Genomic DNA, 19,685 nt, shown 5'->3' with positions numbered 1-19,685 from the left:
TTGTTCATGCTGCAATCTCCTCCAGCCCGCACCAGGGGTGGGATTGCAAAAATGTTAGCAACCGGTTCTCTGCCCCCTTTGCTGGGTGGGCGTGGCCCATGATGGGCATGGCCAACTCGGCCTCTTGCACCATAGCGGTGTGTGTGTGTGTGTTTTCGCCCTCCCCAGCTTCCGGAGGCTTTCCTCGAGCCACCGGGAGGGCGAAAATGGCATCCCCCGTGCTCCGGAGGCTGGAAATGAGCCCATTTCCGGACTTCCGGAGGCCCGTTTTTTTTGTCTTCCCAGAGCCTCCGCACGGGCCCTGCCCTTACCTGACACCCAAAATGGGCCGCATGGAGATTCCTGATCTCCACAAAACCCCTTTTATTAAATGAATGTGAATTCCTCTCATTCGAAGTCCTGGCAAACAGTCTTTCAAAGGTGACTTTATGACCACGGACCTTCTCTAGCTTGGAAAGTTGCCCTGTCAATATTTTCCAAATGAGCTGCTGTGCAAGGAAAGGCTGGGCACAGAGTCTCTGAGATTCACGGACAGATCTTCACACTCCTGAAAGGAATGAGCGAACAAATTGTTTCCTGCAAAAGCCCCCTCCCTCCCGTTTGGCTCCTCTTTTATTTCCTATGGGAGGGGCCGTTCACCGTCTACCTGTGGCTTTACTCCCAAGTCGAGCCTGATTTCTGAGCTGTTCTTTTCTTCTGGCAACTCTGCGCATGCACACACTGGGAACAGGCTCCAGCTGTTCGTCTGCCCCATTGAAGTCTGACTGCGAAGGCAGCTGATAACTGGCATACGGCCTTGGCCCCCTCTCTGCCTCCGACACAGAGCCCTCATCAGAGCCTTCCCCAAACTCCAGGACTGGCCCCGTTTCCTCCCCAACCTCCTCACTGTCCGAATCTGACGCAGTGCCTGTATATGATACTAAGTTGTAACCAGAGCGCACAAAACCTTCAGGGGTCTAGATTTCCTGCCGTCCCCCTTTCCAGGCTAAGCCAAATGCATATCAGCCGTATTAAGGGGACCCGCAAACCCACGGAGGGTGGGCAATCCTCATCCAAACCCCAGCACTGCTAAAGCCCCACCCTAAAGAATGAATTCGGAAGCAGCCTGAAAAACACAAGGGCCGGAGAAGCACGAGGCATGGAATTTATTATCATTGTTGTTATTATTATTATTATTATTTTAATCGATTGCAATGCGAACAGGCATAAGTATATTTTTTTCCTCTTTTTTTTTTTGAGTTCCATAAAATCAGATCGAAACTATACATAAAGGTGCATGCTTGAAGAACAGTTGTGGATATCTTGCAAACATGAGCATGAATCGGTCCATGAGAGAGAGAGAGAGAGAGAGAGAGAGAGAGAGAGAGAGAGAGAGAGAGAGAGAGAGAGAGAGAGAGAGAGCTGCTGAGCACGTTATACAAATGGGAGATTTCTGCAGCATCCAGAGCTCGGAGGAGGAAGAAGGGCGTGGAAGTGGGGGTGGGCGGCCGCTTGAAGCATTGTTATGATCGAACACAGCTCCTTCCTTCCCTCCCTCCTTCCCAAGATTGGGTTTCCTGGTTTGTAAGGGTGGGTTGGGTTGGGCTGGGTCAGGGGTGCTTGTTTTCCAAGAGGCTGTGAAATCATATAGGGTCTCCTGCTTGAGCAGGGGGTTGGACTAGAAGACCTCCAAGGGTCCCTTCCAACGCTTTTATTCTGCTATCCATCCCTCGGCCCACCTGCGTTTGGAAATGCGGCTGGGATTTGAACGTGTTCAATGGGTGGCAGCCGCCAATAAAGTAAAGGCACATCAGGGAGACAAGGCAAAAGAGGACAGGGGGCAGGGGATAAAAAATTTGACAGGAGAAGGGCAGCTCGAAATGTTTCGGCCCGGCTTGTGATATAAGGTTGCTCTGTTTCCAGCCCAAAATTAGGTCTTCCTTCATCCCGCAACAACCCAGCGTGCCGAAACCAACAGAACAAAAGAGAATCCAGTTTGCCCAGTCCACGGAGCTGTTTTTTGCATTAGATCAAGCTGAATTGAACTGCTTGTTGCTCTTCCGTCGGGCCCCCTCTGTGCAAACCGGCGATCCTGTCGGAAAAGATGCCCGGTTTTTGCTCCGTGGCAGTAGGCGCAGCCCTCCACCGTGCCCCAAATGAAGCATGATCCAGAAAGAGGCTTCGTGAGCACAAGGGGCCTTTTAACACGCTGGAACAGGAAAGTCGTGGGTGGAGGAGGGAGAAAACCTTTGCGGCGAAACGCTTCTTTCACTTCTGTCGTCGTACACGAGGAGAGAAATCAAGAGTCGCACGGAGGAAAATAAAAGGCTGTAAACATCGTTTGGTTCCTTACTCCCAGTGAGGAGAAAAAGGAGGCCACAGGCAAAAATGGATGAGGTCCCTTCTAACGTTTCAGGAGTATTTGAGGAACAAAGATTTGCACAACCGACTAAGCTGAGTCCAGCCACAACCATGGATAAAATATATGCGTAGATCAGCGCCGCCCCTCCCAAACTTTGGGGCACCAAGTTCAGGGGGGGGTTTCAATTTATCCTTAACTTCAGAGCACTCTTCCCATCCATTTCCAGGTGATCCAAGAGACAAAGGTTTAAAATTTAGTGAACTATGATTGACCTCGGTTAGAGCGTAGCTTGATCTTTCAGGCCTGGAAACGGGTCAGCTTAGTGAGTTGTGCAAATGCTAAATTCCTTGGTGGATTAGCTGATCCTCATTGACGGTGTTACTACGATGCTCTTTTCTTCTAGTGCGCTTCCCTCGTATATTCTTTTTTTTCCCCTGCTCATTTTTATTTATTTTTCAACCACGGAAAAGACTGATAATCCATAGAGGAGTACAAGTAAGGTAAACATACATATAGGGACAGCCTTATGTAAACTCACAATTCACCGGCTCGCGCTCCAAACCTCCGAGGGATGCGGCTGCTGTAAAAGGCCACACCTAAGCAGTTGTGTGCCTAACTGGGGAAAACACTGACACGCTAATAAGAGTGCAAGAAATGATCCGAACCTATCACAGTGTGGTGGTTTGAATTTTTCCTCTTCTTTTTTTCAGTTTCTCTTCTTTTTTCCTTTTGAAATATATATATATATATATTTTGAAGGCAACAAGCTATATTTCTCTTTTGATCACGAAGGCATGGTACAATCAAAAGTTCAGGAAGGCATGAATGAGGACTGAATTAGAATGCAATGTATTAGGGACTAAGAGGGGGGTTTCCTAAAATGTAGATGATAGTGCACCGAAATTTGAAAAAAGAAAAAAAGGTCTTGAGTTCACAGAGGCAAAGCTGGCCAATTCATTTTCCAAACAAACCACGGTCTTAAGAATGTAGCGGCATCTTAACAAATCTAGGACGGCTGACTAGGATGTGTTTTAGACCTCACATCCAAGGCGGCCAGTTCATTTCCCAACCCAACCCAACCCAACCACTACTACAAGTTCAGCATCAGTCCAACTACTGGATTACTCCATGTTTGTCCTCCATTTCTGACATTTGTAGTTTCTCATCAACACGTGTTCAACTTGCGGTAAACTGCTATGAAATAAAAATTGCCCCCCCCCCAAAAAAAATAAAGGGACGGGTTTTGCCATGAGCTCTTTCGCTTAGCCTAACCCGCCCCCCCCAGTCTCTACCGCCTCCCCCTCCCCACAATGCAAACTGCACAAATTGCGCACAAATTGTTTTTGGATATTTGATAGGGCTCCAATCCGAAAGCTAGAGAGGAGGGGGGGGTGGAGAGGAAAATAAGGGGAGGGACCCATCCCCCAAATTGAGAGCGTTTTCAACAGCCTTCCTCATCTACAACTTCGGATTATCCAATTTCAATTGAATGGATGAATCCAGCCATCGATTTTAGGGGTTGTTTGGTGAAGAGGCTGGAAAAGGAGCCTCCCTTCCTGCTTTGAAGCTTTGTGCAAGGATTGTGGGGGGCCTCTCTGGCTTGTATTTATGGTTCTACAGAGTGGGCCTTTGGGCCACGTCCATGTTCTCTCTGCTTCTCTAATCCAGGGCTCTCTGTTGGTCTATCCAGCATGAAAACAAAAAACATTTCAGAGTTATGGCGTCCACTTATCATTTGGGGTACCTTTCCATCCCTCGTAAATCCCTAGAAGGGAAGCCTGGGGTACCACTGCTTCTCGGTCAATGCCTTTACGGCTTGGTAATGGCTGGGTTTTTGTAAACCTGCTAGGGATGGGAGAGGAGGAGGACGAGGAGGAAGGAGGAGGAAGGAGGAGAAGGAGAATCCCAAAGAGTACAGTGACATTAAGACAGTTCGAACGGAACACGGCATGCTGTGTGTGAAACAGCGGAGAGGCTGTGCACGAGCAGAGATACAGAAAAAGCTTGGGCCATCTCCCTTTCTCCCCACCCGTTCGCCAAAGACAAGGGGGAACACACACACACCCCAAAAAGGAAAAAAGATAGAGAAAGCGAGCAGATGATTTTGAAGCCAATCGTGCTGAGTGGACGGGCGGAGATTTTTTGGGGGGCAATGCTACCTTCTGCGTCAGGCACGCCACCGGAAAGCTTGGCCCTCCAAAACCCCCAAACTTGTAGAGAATGGATAGCTAAAGGAAGGGATTTCATGCAGCCCCTCGGAAACGGCCTTATCCACACCAAGAGGGAGGACGAAAGACGGTGGCTGTGCTTTTTTTTTTTTCGGCGGGGAGGGGGAAAAAAAGCCACGGCAAGGTTGTCTTAAAAAGCCATCGCGCTTCAGCAGGGTTGCTCCAGAGAGGAAGGGCGAGAAAAGGAAAACAAAAAAAACGACCACAGGGTGGGATGAGGGAGGGGTGGTGGTGGAGGAGAAACGAGAATCAACTCCATCGTCCATTCCTCTTATCGCCCATCAGTGCACCATCAGTAGCCGCGCTTCCTTCAGGACACAATAACCGGACGGCACACAGAAGAGCAAAGGTCGTGGACTGCCGTGTCCCTGGAGAAAAGGAGTGGATGCGGAGCGGTCAGTTTACAGGATCCAGCCCCCCTCATAGCCTGGAACCGTGCAGCAGGAGCTGCCGTGATCGGCCTGGCTTGGCATCCCACCTCGGGCCCCACCGTCCAGATTAGGAACAAAACACCCTGCAAGAAAGCTAGTGGTTAGGACTGGCGTCAGAGTTCCTTCATGTGCATCAGGTGTTAACCAGAAATGCTGAGGTGTGCTCAGGGGTGTTTAAGTCCCAGAGCTGTAAGATAGAGGGAGGAGCCCCCCTCCACTCCCCCAAACAGAGAAGGCAGTGGCAGAACAGGTCTGGGGTGAGCCATCTATTCTTTTGGATCTCAGGCCTGCCACACTTTCTATTATTCTACTATGCATTTTTCCATTGTGGGAAAATGGGATTGTATGGAGTTAGATGCGATGTAGCCATAACAACATTCTTTCTAGAAAGCCAAGGTCATCCTTTGTCTCTGCACCTCTGCACCTGACCGGAACTGGATGGGTGGAAGCTGCCAGCACGGCAGTGGGAGATTGGACCATGGGATGGACTTGTGGGTGTGTGTGGGGGGGCAAGATCTTGAACTTTCAACTGGGTGGGGAAAACCGGGAAGCTTTCAGATTTGGGTTTTCCCAGATATGCCATATGCGTCTCCAGAGCTCTGGGTTGGCTGATCCCTGACTCAAATATTCTGTCCTGCTAGGAGTGTTCAAACTACAGGTGAGACGCAACTGGATTTCTCCACCAGATCTCTGGGCAGAAAAATCCTCAACCAGGAGGACTCTTGGAGAAAGAGAATTTTTCTTCCTTCGGGATCCCAAAGAAGAAATTCCTTCCGGATCTCATCCCTTGAGGTGGAACAGGATCGGGGGAATGGCCGGGAGAAGATCGGACAATGCAAAAGAGGACTTTCGCGCCCCTTCATTGGTCACTTCCTTACAAAATAAGAGCGAGAAGATCCCACTCAAGAAAATATCTCCAAGATTGTCTTCTCCTTTGGAATAATTTCTAAAGCAAAACTCTGTTTGTCAACGTATGTGAGAACCGGCAGGAGAAATGCAGGAGAATTTCTGATTCTCCTTTTAGCCCGCCTAAAAGTTTTAATGAAAGTTGAACAGTATCTCATTTCGCTACTGATCCCTCCAAACTATGAAAGGGGTTCATTTCCCCCCCCCGCCAACACATTTTGAGAACCCAGAAGCCCGGGTGAGAAGGGACATTTCGCAAAAGCTGGAAAAAGGCGCTCACTCATCTGTGTCTTTTTTGCTTTCCTCGATCTGGGCGATGGACTCGGATCGGAGGCGGTTGGTCACTTCGTATGTGCGTAGAGTGACTCCGAAGATATCTTCGTGGTATCGGTTGTCATCCTGCAAAATGGTAGGTTGTGGGGAGGGGAGAGAGGGAGAGGAAGAGGGAGAGAGAGAGAGAGAAACAGAAGAAAGAGAAAGAGAGAGAAAAAAGAAATGAGAGAGAGAAAGATAGAAGGAAAGAGAATGAGAAATAGAGAAACAAAGGAGAGAGAAAGAGGGGGAGAGAAGAGAGAGAAAGAGAGCAGGAGAGAAAGACAGAAAGAGACAGAAGAGAGAGAGAGGAGAGAAACAGAAGAAAGAGAGAGAGAGAGACAGGAGAAGGAGAGAGAGAAAAAGAAAAGAAAGAGAAAGTGATAGAAGGAAAGAGAATGAGAAATAGAGAAACAAAGGAGAGAAAGAGGGAGAGAAACAGAAGAAAGAGAGCGAGAGTAGGAGAATGAGAGAAAGATGGGTGAGAGAGAAAGTGAGAGAGAAAAAGAGAAGAGAGGAGAGAAGAGAGAGAGAAAGAAGAGAGAGAAAGAGCAGGAGAGAAAGACAGAAAGAGATAGAAGAGAGAGAGAGGAGAGAAACAGAAGAAAGAGAGAGAGAAAGAGACAGGAGAAGGAGAGAGAAAAAGAGAAAAAAAGAAAAAGAGATAGAAGGAAAGAGAATGAGAAATAGAGAAACAAAGGAGAGAAAGAGGGAGAGAAACAGAAGAAAGAGAGCGAGAGTAGGAGAATGAGAGAAAGACGGGTGAGAGAGAGAGAGAAGAGAGAAAATGAGAGAGAAAAAGAGAAGAGAAGAGGAGAGGAGAGAGAGAGAGAGAGAGAGAGAGAGAGAGAGAGATCAGGAAGAGTTTAGTAGCACCTATTCTAACTGGCAAGTTTTATGATGGCTAAAGGCAGCATTTTACCAAAGTGGTAAAGCGAAATTGGCAAACTTTCACTTTCAATAAGGTGCAAACCGCAGGAACTTTTGGAGTCGGTTTTCACCAGCTTTGCTCCAATGTGATCTATCCCAATGAATTGTTCTTTGAAGAACTTTCCTGCCTTGGGGTTATTTCTGCTATGGATGTATTTACTTGGAACCTTGTTGACATGGTGTCTCACCCTCAGTTTGCTAATGAACGCCATGCCTTCCTCGGCTGACAGCTTCCCCTGTTCCCGAACGATGCTTTGGATGGTCTTGAGGACATCTCCAGCCATGGTGACATCCCCGCATACGTAGACATGCCCACCTTTCTCCTTCAGTGCTTTGTAGACTGAGCTCGCCAGTTGCTCCTGCAGGATGTCCTGCACATATTTCTATAAAAAAGGAAAAGGAGCTTTACGCCACATTGGTGGGTAGTCCTCGAGCGAAGGGAGTTGTTAAACGAGTCGCACCACATTCGACAACCTTTTGCAGTTAAGGGAATCTTGGAGCCGTTGAGCAAATCCAGCTCCCCTCTCCATTGACTTTGCTTTTTGACTGCCTCTTTGGAACGGTGTGTAGACATTGTTTATCTCTATGTGCCTGTCGATGGCTGATTTGTCTGAGCGACAGACATCTGGGAAATGATCAGGAGAATCAGCTCGGGGTGGGATGTGGATAAGGAGGGGAATTACCTTTGGTTTTTCTGGTTCACGAGAATAGGCTGTGAACAGCTCTTTGAAGATCCCACTGCTCTTGGCCAGTAGAGTCTCTTCTTTGTAGATGTGATCGATCTTGGATTGTCGGCAACCGAAGACCAGTGTCATGGGGCATGGTTTCAGCCCTGGTGAGAAGATTGGGAGAAGAAGAAGGTTTTTTTCCCCCTCCCCTTACCAGTGATTGCAGTAGCATGTCAACTTCTAACATTGCCATAGTAGAGAAGGGGTGGGAAGCGCATTCGACGCATACTGTCGGCTGAAGTTGGATCTCAGATTACTGCAGCAGGCTTGGGAGGGGTGCACCTCATTGGGGAATGTGATTTATGACACAGACTGAGGGGAGGGGAGGAACAGGGGTAAAGTTCAGCTATAACTCAAGACTTAGATCTGACTGCAAAAAGATCTTGCCTATGGTGCTCCTAAGAAATGGCTAATTTTGTATTGAAACTTGGCTCGATGCTCGTGAATCAATTAGGGCATTTTTAGGAAACCTGACAGAGCACACACAGGACCTTCTTAAAACCTCCAGTGTTGGAGCATTCACAACTTCTGGAGGTAAGCTTTTCCACTGATTAATTGTTCTCACTGTCAGGAAATTTCTCCTTAGTTCTAGATTGGATCTCTAATGATCTTCCATCCATTACTTCTTGTCCTGCCTTCAAGGGCTTTGGAGAATAGGTTGATCCCCTCTTCTCTGTGACAGGCCCTCAAGTACTAGAAGGCTGGTATCATACCATCCCTAGTCCTTCTCTTCTTTAGACTAGGCACATTTAATTAACTCAAGTCATTCATCCTATGGTTTTGCCTCCAGATCTCTAATCCTCGGGTGGATGACAGAACCTTCTAACGTCCTCCCTCTATTGATTCCAGGCTGTTTTGTGCAGTCCTTTAAACTCAGGATAACAAAATGAAACATATCACATAGATTGCCTGAATATGCAAAGCAGGCAACAGCTCAAATTGATAACCAGGTTCATAAAAGTTCTTAAGGCAACAGTTGGGTTCCTCTACAACGTCGGGACTTAGGAGCTATCAAACCACGTTTTAGCTGAGCCTACCATGACATACAAACTAGAAAGTCCAGTTGCCTATTGAAAAAAAAAAAGCTTTAGGATGCCCATGTCATGGATGATCGACAATCTCCCCAGAAACTCAACTCAATGTTCTACTCCAGGGGTCCCCAACCTTTCAGACCTCAGGAACCATTAAATTCATACTTGGAAATTCTGCAGACCACTAATATAATCTGCCTAATGACTGGCTGGGTTGGTGCAGCTAGGAGGTCATGTGACTGGGTGGGTGTGGCCAACTCAATGTCACTCACGTCGAGGGGCGCCTCGCTGGCCTCTACTGGCCCCTCCCCTCCCAGCCACTCCTCCCCTTCCCAGCCACTCCTCCCCTCCCTGCCCGGGCTCCTTAGGGCCCCAACCGGAAGCAGTTGCTGGAGCTAAGCAGCCCCAGGAGAAAGAGTTGGCAAAACAGCTCAGTTCAAATTGGATCTGGCCGAGAAGGAGGCTCAGCAGAAGCACCTCACTGAGGACTAGGAGCATGGTTTTTCCAAGCAGAGGGAAGACCTGCGGGAGTGCAAGGCCTGGTACCGGCACCTGGAGGCTCAGCGGGCTGAGATGGCCAGCCAGTTCCAGGCCATGATGCAGTCCCACTGGAACGAGGCCCTCCGTCTCTTCGCCACCAGAGGCGCTTCCCTCCAGCCTTTGCCCAAAGCCCCCCACCAGGAGGCTGAAGCAGACCCCAAGTCAGAATTTCTGACCCCCCAAAAAGACTCCAAAGGGGGATACTCTCTGCAGCAACACAAGCGTTCATTGCACATATCCGTCCCAGGGGACGTAGTTTGAGGACCCATGATTTAGTGCAATGTAAAAAATGCAAATTATTTTTCTGTGGACCACCAAAATTTTCTCATGGACCACCAGTTGGTGACTACCATTCTAGAGAGCCTCAATGATCAATATTTCCAGACAGCGTCGGTGTTTTTGTCCATGGGAAGCAACACCTAAAATCAGATGCAAACACCCTTCAGATTGTGGTTGAAAATCGCACACAACTGTGTGTGGAGGAGGAGGAGGAGAAGAGAAACAGAAGAAGAGAGAGAGAGAGATCCAAAGGCAAGAGAGATTTCCAAAGAGGTTCATCTTTTAGCACATGACTCGTGCGTGCCAAAAGATATCCTCTCCCTGAAATCCGTTTGTTTGCTACTGTTGCACATCGCCTATCCATTTACCTTCCCCAAATTAACCAACCTTTATGTTTGAGATCAAAGAGCCGCTGTTGCCAGAAGCTCCGAAAAGGTGCAATTCCAGTCCCGGGGCCAATCAGAATGCAGGGAAGCTTGGGATCTTGTGGCATGTGAAATCCAGGTGCCCTGGAGAAACAAAACAGGAGTTTCATGTTGGTTGTGGCCTTCCAGCGGCCAGCAGAGCTGGCAGCAGAGACGGAGAGTGAGGAGGTTGGAGAGGAACAGGGGCCAGTCCTGGAGTCTGGGGAAGGCTCTGATGGGGGCTCTGTGTCAGAGGCAGAGAGCGGGACAGAGCCATCTGACGGTTATCAGCTGCCTTCGGAGTCAGACATCAGTGAGGCAGAGGAGCAGCTGGAGCTTGAAGACACAGACTTCAATGGATAATTAGAACTGCAGAAAAATAATGGCTACCAACCGGCCTTCCATTGAGGACCTGTACGCTGCACGAGTCAAAAAGAGGGTCGTGAAAATATCTACAGATCCCTCACATCCTGGACATCAATCGTTTCAACTCCTATCCTCAAAGCGATGTTATGGAGCATTGCACACCAGGACAACTAGACACAAGGACAGTTTTTCCCCGAATGCCATCACTCTGCTAAACAACTAATTCCCACAACACTGTCAAACTAAGGCTATCACCCAATGCTTCCACCATCCCTAGGGAATTGATGCTACGGTTGAAGTGTTACAACAACCAGAATCTCTCGTTATAACTTAAGGACGTACAGTTGCTTTTTCCGAGGCTGCTGGAACTTTGAACCATCATTAGATGGATGCTTGTTTACGTCAAGGATCACCTGTAATGCAGTTTCGGCTTTGACCAAGACACATTTTGGAGTCAAAGGTTAAATAGCAAGTGAGTTGATTCTTAGCATCGTGGTCAATCTAGAACAGTGATGGCAAACTGTTTTGGTGCTGAGGGCCAAAAAGGGAGCGTGTGAGGGGGCGCAGCACCAAGTATCAAAAGGGAGCACTTCGTGCATGTGTGTGCATGGTTCACACTCATTTGGGCCACGCCCAGGAAGAGAAGTTGCCCAGGGGGCATGCGTGCACCAGGAAATGTACTTCTGGTTTCCGGCAAGTCTTCCAGTTACCAATCAACTGGCCGGCGTGCGTGCTCAGGACAGAAAAGAAAAGACCAGCTCTTCCAGTTTCTGGCACTGCCACACAACCAAAGTCCAGCTGATTGTTGGGTGCACATGCGTGCCAGAAACCCAGGAGAGGAAAGGGGTGCTGTCACGCGTGCCAGGCAATATGGCTGCGGGTGCCACTTTGGCCATTACGGGCCGAGATTAAACTGGAACCTGGGTCTGGAAACTTCAACAAGATTAAAAGCAGACGGGCACCCAAGTAGTTTGGTTTCATTTTCGAATCTTCACTTCATCCCCCCTTACCCTCTAACGAAGCACGGCACGACTTCGTCCTCCTGTATCTGGTTGAACCAGGAAGAACATACTCCGTGGTGTATTGGGCCTTCGCCATCTAGGAAAAGATGCAAACGCTGTTAGATCATATTTGGTGAGATTCCAAAAGCACACACACACTTTAAAAAAGAAAACACTTTAACTTCAACGCTCGAATGTTTGAGGGGAGTGTAGGGATGTAATCTACAAACACCGAGGACAATGATATTAAGGGCGTTATAAATAGGCTTATAAAATATATAAATGCTATATTTACAGCATTTTGTATAAATACTATATTTATGAGGGATGCGGTGGCTCGGTGGCTAAGACACTAAGTTTGTTGATCAGAAAGGTCGGCAGTTTGGCAGTTTGAATCCCTATCGCCGCATAACGGAGTGAGCTCCCGTTAGCTTCCGTCAACCCAGCAGTTTGAAAGCATGTAAAAATGCAAGTGGAAAAATTAGGGACCACCTTTGGTGGGAAGGGAACAGTATTCCCTACGCCTTTGGCGTTGAGTCATGCCGGCCACATGACCACGGAGAGGTCTTCGGACAGCGCTAATAATAATAAAAGGTTTTTTTTTTTGTTGGGACAAGGAGTTTGCTTCATGCTCTTGGGAAGCCTCAGTTAGAACAGATAGTGTGGTTTACCTCTGGTGCGATAGGACACCACAGCCACTGTGAGGTGGACTTCATCCTGGTACATATCTGGGGAGGAACTAATGGAATAGTAACGGGGTTGAAGCAAAGGGAGCTGGGTTAGCAGGAGGGTCGAAGGCATCTGCACGGATGGGAATTCCTGCAGCACTTCTACCATGGTGGGGTTTTTTGACCACTTCCATTCCTCATAATCCTGGAGACCCTGTGAGAGAGAGAGAGAGAGAGAGAGAGAGAGAGAGAGAGAGAGAGAGAGAGAACGAATGAAAGAAAGAAAGAAAGAAATAAAGAAAAGGAAAGAAATAAAGAGAAGGAAAGAAAGAAAGAGAAAGAAAGAAAGAAAGAAAGAGAAAGAGAAAGAGAAAAAAAGAAAAAGAAAGAAAGAAAAAGGAAGAAAGATAAAGAAGGAAAGAGAAAGAAAGAAAAAAGAGAAAGAAAGAGAGAAAGAAAGAAAGAGAGAAAGAAAGAAAGAAAGAAAGAAAGAAAGAAAGAAAGAAAGAAAGAAAGAAAGAAAGAAAGAAGGCAGTGAGTTTAGCTCCAGGCAAAAAACCTGGAGCTTCCTTTGCTGAGTTGAATCCTTACAGCCAAGCTATATGGATCAGATTGACAGATTATCTAGTCTGAACAAGATCTTCCCGAAGGGATCAACACAAGACATGCCCTGATGTAGACAAGATGCAAGCACAACTCCGGCGTGCTACACCTGAAAGAAAAACGCTTTATCCTGCTTTATCCTCCAAGAATCTGTCTAATCCTCTTTTACAGCCACACACACAGACCATCTTGGCTCCATTCCCACAACACAGACTGGCATTCGAGATATGAAATGGGAGCTTTCAAAGAACACCCCCCCCCCAAACACTTAAGCACTGAACCGTCAAAAGGAAGAATGAACGATTCTCTCGTTGATCCTTCCATCTGGGGAGGCGGCTTAATTACAACAATCACTAACACAACTTGGGCAGGTCAATGAGGAATATTATGTGGGTACCACACCTTTGTTCCAGTGAGAAAAAGATCTTGCATATCTGCCCCAGGTGTGTCATTTTGGTCCCCATGCTAGATACTTTCCAGCAGTCCTGTACAATATACCTTATAATCTGTTTCTGGGTGTGCACAAAATTCTTAATGACGAAATAGGCGCACGCTGGGTGTTTGGTCAGTTTTAATTAATTTAATTTAATTTTAATTTATTAAATTTCTAGACCGCCCCCTCTCCCCGAAGGGACTCGGGGAGGTGTACAGGTACAAATTAAAAAAAACCATACACTCGATAATATACATAGCTAAAATTGAATTAAATATCCCCTGTACAAATTTATAAAAATTAAAAACTTAAACCTTAAAACCAGACCATAAAAATTTAAAAATACAAACTGAGGTGGGAAAGCTCGAATTAGGCCAGGCCGGCTAGATGAAACAGGTGGGTTTTAAGTTTCCGGCGGAAGGAGCGGAGGTCCATATTCGTTCTAATGTCAGGGGGAAGGTCATTCCAGAGGGTCGGGCCCATCACAGAGAAGGCCCTTCCCCTGGGCATCACCCGCTGGCACAGTTTGATGGAAGAGAAACCACAATTTATGTGAGCTATGGTGGCCCAGTGGTTAATGTGCGCTACTGCAGGTTACTTCTGCTTTCTGTTGGCTGCCTGCAATTTGGCAGTTCAAATCTGACCAGGACAGGGGGGGGGGGGGTTTACTGACGGTGTTGCTATTGCTATTGCTATGGGTATTGTTTTCTATTTTCTATTGCTGTTTTCTAAGTGCTATTGCTATTATTACACTTGAATACAATAAAACATTTGTGCTGAGATTTGCATCGTGACTTTTTGACGCAAAGCATGCCCATTTCGTAATTGTGTCAAAACACGTGTCATTCACGTCCGTGGAAGTACTTTACACGAATCCATCCATTTGCATAATGATGTCATTCGCACGATGATGTCATCACACGGATGACATACATGCCGAGCCAGGCAACTTTCTAATTTATGGGCATTCATAAATGTCACCCGTTCTCATCATTAGTCCATTCAATCAAGACGTCACTGTAAGCTTAGAAAATGGGTTCCTCCCACTCAACAAACTGGGTGAAGATAAATTATCACAGGAGGGATGATGGATGAGATGGGATAACCTTTTTTTTACAAAGTGTCTACTCAGCTTAAGTCTGCTCAGACAAGACGGCATAATTATGTATAATTAATAATAACAGGGCTTAAAATTACACTGGGCACTTCCGAATGCGTCCCAAAATGCTTATTAGTGCGTAGTTTAACATGGAAAACAAAATTTATACTCATGCTACGGTATTATTATTTTAAAAATCTAAGTTGTCATATAGAAAATGGGTGAACAGAAAGGATAGTCCTCGACTTACGAAGTTCGTTTAGTGATCATTCAAAGTTACAACGGCACTTGAACAAAGGGACTTACGGGCATCTCCCACACACCACAAATGCCACACCAGCTCAATTGTTGCATCTCCCACGGTCACACGATCAAAAGGCAGATGTTTGGCAGCTGATTCATACTTATGACCGCTGCCGTGTCCCAAGGTCACATGCGGGGGCAGAGGTTTTCACCTTCCCGGAGGCTCAAGGAAAGCCTAAGGAGCACGGGGAGGGAGAAAAACACACCCACACACCCCGTCGTGGTGCAGGAGGCCGACTAGGCCACGCCCACCCAGCAACAGAGCAGCAAACCCGTTGTTGCAATTTTTGAAGCCCACCCCTGCCCAGATGCTCTGGACATTGTGGAAGAGAGGGAGCTGATCGTCCACCTTCCTCACTTTCTTACCATGCTAAGAACCTGTAGTCGCTTCTTCTCCTTCTCGTCGGTGGCCAGCAAGGCAAACTGTTGCAGTAGAATGGGTGTGGGAGGGGTAGTGATGTCCAGGTAATATTTGAACGCCTGGAATATGGTGCAAGGGGGAATGCGGTCCTCGTTGGTCCAGTTGCTGATGGTACCTGGAGATTCAAAGCCAGTGTCACAAGTTCATGTTAAATCCTGTGTTTTGACCCAGCTCCCCAAACACGACAATCCCTCTGATTTGCAAACTCCAGATATTCCTTTATTATGAATGCCGACAATCCTGGCAAAAAGTTTATGCCGCAGGCTAACAAGTTTGTCCGGCAGAGAGATGAATAAGTTGTCTGCCACATCTATTCATCTCCACTCCCTGCCTTTTATCCCCAGAGCTAGGGTGGGGCTTTGCTAGCAGTAGTGGTTCTTCCTTCCCAGGGACCGGCCCATAGATTCCCACTGTTCTCCTCTCCTTTGCCTTCTGTCCACTAATTGTGTTCATTTTTTTTTACTTGTTAAACAAAGACAAGAAGGATGAGACAAGGGCTTCACACCTAAAGCTGTAGTTCTCTCTTCCAGAAGTTCGACTTTTACTAGCTGGTTGGTAGGCGGGGCATCCTCCAGTCTTTCAATCAAGGTGTTGACCAAATCTTCGTGGTTTCCTGGAAATACTCCCAGGTGGTCTCCGGGCAGGTAACGCAACCCCTGCTGCCCGTTCGTATGAAGCCGCAAGAAAATGGTGGAACGGCTAAAAAGAAATTTGAAGAACACACGGTCAGTCTTCAAAACCAAGAACGGCACAGAGTAACAGAGTTGGAAGGGACCTTGAAGGTCATCTAGTCCAACCCCACCGCCCAAGCAGGAGACCCTAAATCCTTTCTGACAGAGGGCAGCCCAGTCTCTTCCTGAAAGCCTCCAGTGATGAAGCTCCCACAACTTCCGAAGGCAACTTCTGTTCCATGGGTTGATTGTTTTCCCTGTCAGGAAATATCTCCTTATTTCTAGGTTGAATCTCTCCTTGGTCAATTTCCATTCATTATTCCTTGTCTGGCCTTTGGGTGCTTTGAGAAAATAGCTTGAGCCCCTTCCTCTCTGTGGCAGCCCCTCAAATATTGGAAGATGCTACCTTGTCCCCCCTGGTCCTTCACTAGACTAGCCATGCCCGGTTCCTGCAACCGTTCATTTTATGTTTTAGCCCCGTATGTTTACATGGGGAGGTGGGGGGAAGCCACAGTAGGAATCCTTGCAAAACTCTTTATATGACCCCCCCTTTTTGGGGAGTAGATCATTTTCTACCATTCCTACCTTGATTTGAGGCTTTGGAGATTTTGACGGTCCAGCAGCCGAGCGGCGTAGACTCGTTTTTTGTGGATGCTGTATAAACCTGGGACGGGAAGAGGAATCATATTATGAGCCTTGGTGGCGCAATGGTTAGAGGGCAGTACTGCAGGCTACTTCTGAACTTTACCCCTGTTCCTTCCCTCCCCTCAGTCTGTGTCATAAATCACATTCCCCAAGGAGGTGCACCCCTCCCAAGCCTGCTGCGGTAATCTGAGGTACGACTGTAGCCGAAGATATGCGTGGAACGTGCTTTCCTCATCGTGGCAACTTTATGAGTTGACACTGTGTTGTAGAGCGGAGATGGATGACTGGATGGTGGATGATGGTCACTGACCATAAATCCTTCCATCCCCACCACCAACTGGTCAGAGCTGAAGAAGCTTCTTGGATGAGAAAGGTCTTCAAGGAAGAACCAGGAAGTCCAGTTCCCTCTTGGAAAAAGCATCTTTGGGACAGTCGTGACCTGGATGACTGGGAATCTCCATAGATCTCTGGAGGACAGCATCTTTAGGAAGGCCCGAATGGTACCTCGGGTCAGCTCTGGGGCCTCGGCCACGTAGGTTAGCCGGAACTTGCTTCTCTTCCAGCTGCGGTCGTTGCTGATGAGGGAGTTGTTGGCTTTTTCGATGTTGACGTCGTCTCCCACGCAGAACACATCACATGCTGCCTGTAGGACACACCAAGCACTCAAGGAAAGGCCCAGAAAGGGGGAGGAGTATCTTAGCAGAATGTCCCTCCCCTCTCCAACAGGATGGATGTCAAGATTCCAAAAAACTCCCCCAATGAAATAAAACTCCGAGGCTTTGGCTTCCTCAAAGTTCCACTTCGTTAGAGACGTCATGTTGGCGCATCTGGGAAAACTCAAATCGGAAAGCTTCCAGGTTTTCCCCACCCAGTTGAAAGTTCAAGACCCTGGCCCAACACCCACCAGTCCATCACACGGCCCGATCTTTCACTGCCACGGAGACAGATTCCTCTCATCCACATCTGGCCAGGTGCCAAGAAAAAAGCAACCTTGACTTTCTAAGGAGAATGTTATTATGGCTACACATCATCCAACCAATTCACCTTTGAAGGACTGTTTACCAGGCCTTTGCTGAATGAGAGGAATTCATGTTTGTTTCATAAAAGGGGTTTTGTTGGGACCAGGGATCCGCCTCGTTGCTTTTTGGGGAAGCCCTAGGCCAGAACACCTTCAAGCAAAGGTGAGGGTCTCAACTGTAGGGAGGGCTTTCATTTGGGTTCCTGCAGAGAACTGGAGGTTAGGGTTTTATGGGGCAGGGTGGGGTGAAAGTCTGCCCCGATCTTTGCTGTGGAGAGGCTGATAGACCCTCTTCAAAGTCAACCCCTCTCTTAGATTCCCAAACAGGAAACGTCGGTTAAATGTAGGCTACCTTGAAGACTTTCTTGGCCCATGTTCTGAAGGATTCCTCCTGACCGCACAGTTCATCCCCCTCGCCCATCCTCAGGATGCGTTCCCCTCCCAGCTCTTGCAGGAGGGTGTCCACAGCACGGGCAAAGGCGCAGAAGTGAGGGTAAGCCCGTGAGCCCAGCCCAAAGACGGAGAACCTGCAAGAAAGTAACCCAAGGCACAAGTGAACACAAACTTCTGGCATCCAACCGGAGCCAACATGGAGGCAGGAGGGACGCAGTTTGTTTCAACAGTCAAAGTCATGTTATCTGTGTCTCCTCCTTCTCCTCTCCTTTTCCTCCTCCTCCTCTTCCTCCTCCTTCTTGTTGTGGCCTGACAGATTCGGACAGTGAGGAGGTTGGGGAGGAAGGTGGGCCAGTCCTGGAGTTTGGGGAAGGCTCTGAGGAGGGCTCTGTGTCGGAGGCAGAGATGGGGCCAGGGCCGTATGACAGTTATCAGCTGCCTTCGGAGTCAGACATCAGTGAGGCAGAATAACAGCTGGTGCCTGTTCCCAGTGTGCGCATGCGCAGAGTTGCCTGACAAAGGGAACGGCTAAAGAGCAGGGGTTGACTTGGGTGGACGATGAATGGACCCTCCCAGAGGAAATAAAAGAGGAGCGAAAGGGGAGTGGAGTTTGCAGGAGACCATGAGTTCACTTCATTGGTTCGTGACTCTCCGAGGCTCCTGGCCAAGTTTTGCAGATATCGGCCTGGCAGCTCTCCAAGCCAGATAAGGTCTGTGACTGTGAATCCTCCCTGGAAAGACACAGTCACGAAGGCCATCTTGGGTCACCCTCAAACAGCCTGGCTATGGGGGCTCGGGTGGAATTGCAACAGGCCCAACAAGCTGGCAACGGATAACGTATTACTGGACAAAGAGACACGAAAGGGCTGATGTGAGACAAACCACATGGGGAAAATTATGGACCAACGTCTCAATGGGCCCGTTCTCCTTCACCCCAAATGGGCTCGAGAGGCTGGTTTTCTGCAGCCACTCGTAGCGTCTCTGCTCACCTGACGTTGGCCAGAGGACCAGCGCTCTCAAAGTTGTCCCTGGCTTCGGGTCCATCGGTAGAAGACTTCCGGGCATCCGAATAGGAGGAGACGCTGTTGAAGCGCACTTTGTAGCTTCTGCAAACAGGGCGGAGAATTAAAGCAACCAAGGAGCAAGGAAGAGTCCCTGGGAGTTGCTTATTTGGTGGCAAGCGTTCTTGAACCCAACTTTCTGAGTAGGTACGTGTAAGAAATGTTTTGATGTTTCTTTAAAATAGTTCCATCCTTTCCAAATTCTAAGGGCACAAGGCCCACGAAAACAACCAAATGCAAAATAATTATAAACTGTCAAGAATGCATTAGGATTTAAAAAAACAAAACAAAACAAAGGAAATGCAGCAAAATAGAAAAGAAGAGCGAAAAGGAAAAATAAACTTACCTCTAAAACAAGAAACTAATCAAGGAAATGTGGTACAAAGCTGACATCTAGTGGCAGAATGATGTAATTATTAAATACTTTTTAAAAAAAATTGTAGGCTAAGTTTGCACATTATTTAGTATGCTCTGACCAACTTGTGTGGTGTTTGTACAGCATGATAAACTAGGGAAGCTTTTCTGCATCTTGCATGTTTAAAAGCCCTGCTTTTACCTCTGGTTCAGTGTCATTTACAAATCTAAAAAAAAACCCTGTTTAATGTGTTAATCGGGGAATGGAGCGACAGAGAGAGAAATGTGGCATTCCACTTTGGGAGAAATGTAATGCTAGATGAATCAAAAGTTGGAATTAAGACTGCCGGGAGAAATATCAACAAGCTCAGATATGCAGATGTGACCACTCTAACGGAAGAAACCGAAAAGGAGCTAAAGAGCCTCTTGATGCGGCTGAAGAAGGAGAGTGCAAACGTTGGCTTGAAACTCAACATTAAGAAAACTAAGATCCTGGCATCCTGCCCTCTCGATTCCTGG

At 47.6% G+C, this 19,685-nt stretch overlaps 2 protein-coding genes across 3 annotated transcripts in view; one reads left to right on the top strand and one right to left on the bottom strand.

Moving 5' to 3' along the window:
- Positions 1–19,685, bottom strand: part of NOS1 (nitric oxide synthase 1) — a gene marked incomplete at its 3' end in the record, with an annotated part of 180,174 nt that overhangs the window by 25,299 nt on the left and 135,190 nt on the right. The window contains exons 19-30 of one of the 2 annotated variants that reach the window (XM_081966843.1): positions 18,741–18,857; positions 17,711–17,885; positions 16,845–16,983; positions 16,281–16,359; positions 15,530–15,723; positions 14,970–15,139; positions 12,169–12,379; positions 11,507–11,594; positions 10,114–10,235; positions 7,832–7,980; positions 7,337–7,531; positions 6,187–6,305 (exon numbers count right to left, since the gene is read on the bottom strand). In XM_081966843.1, the coding sequence (XP_081822969.1) occupies positions 6,187–6,305; positions 7,337–7,531; positions 7,832–7,980; positions 10,114–10,235; positions 11,507–11,594; positions 12,169–12,379; positions 14,970–15,139; positions 15,530–15,723; positions 16,281–16,359; positions 16,845–16,983; positions 17,711–17,885; positions 18,741–18,857 (1,758 nt within the window). Of the gene's footprint in view, positions 1–6,182; positions 6,306–7,336; positions 7,532–7,831; positions 7,981–10,113; positions 10,236–11,506; positions 11,595–12,168; positions 12,380–14,969; positions 15,140–15,529; positions 15,724–16,280; positions 16,360–16,844; positions 16,984–17,710; positions 17,886–18,740; positions 18,858–19,685 lie in introns of those variants that run through there. The other variant, XM_081966841.1, reaches the window with a different exon arrangement.
- RNFT2 (ring finger protein, transmembrane 2) overlaps positions 1–19,685 on the top strand; it is a 241,700-nt gene that overhangs the window by 167,061 nt on the left and 54,954 nt on the right.

The sequence above is a fragment of the Natrix helvetica genome (assembly GCF_964273705.1).
Source record: "Natrix helvetica genome assembly, chromosome: 14".
Taxonomy (NCBI): Eukaryota; Metazoa; Chordata; class Lepidosauria; order Squamata; family Natricidae; genus Natrix; species Natrix helvetica.
Note: the sequence above shows the minus strand (reverse complement) of the source record. Positions and strands in the feature narration are given on the sequence as shown.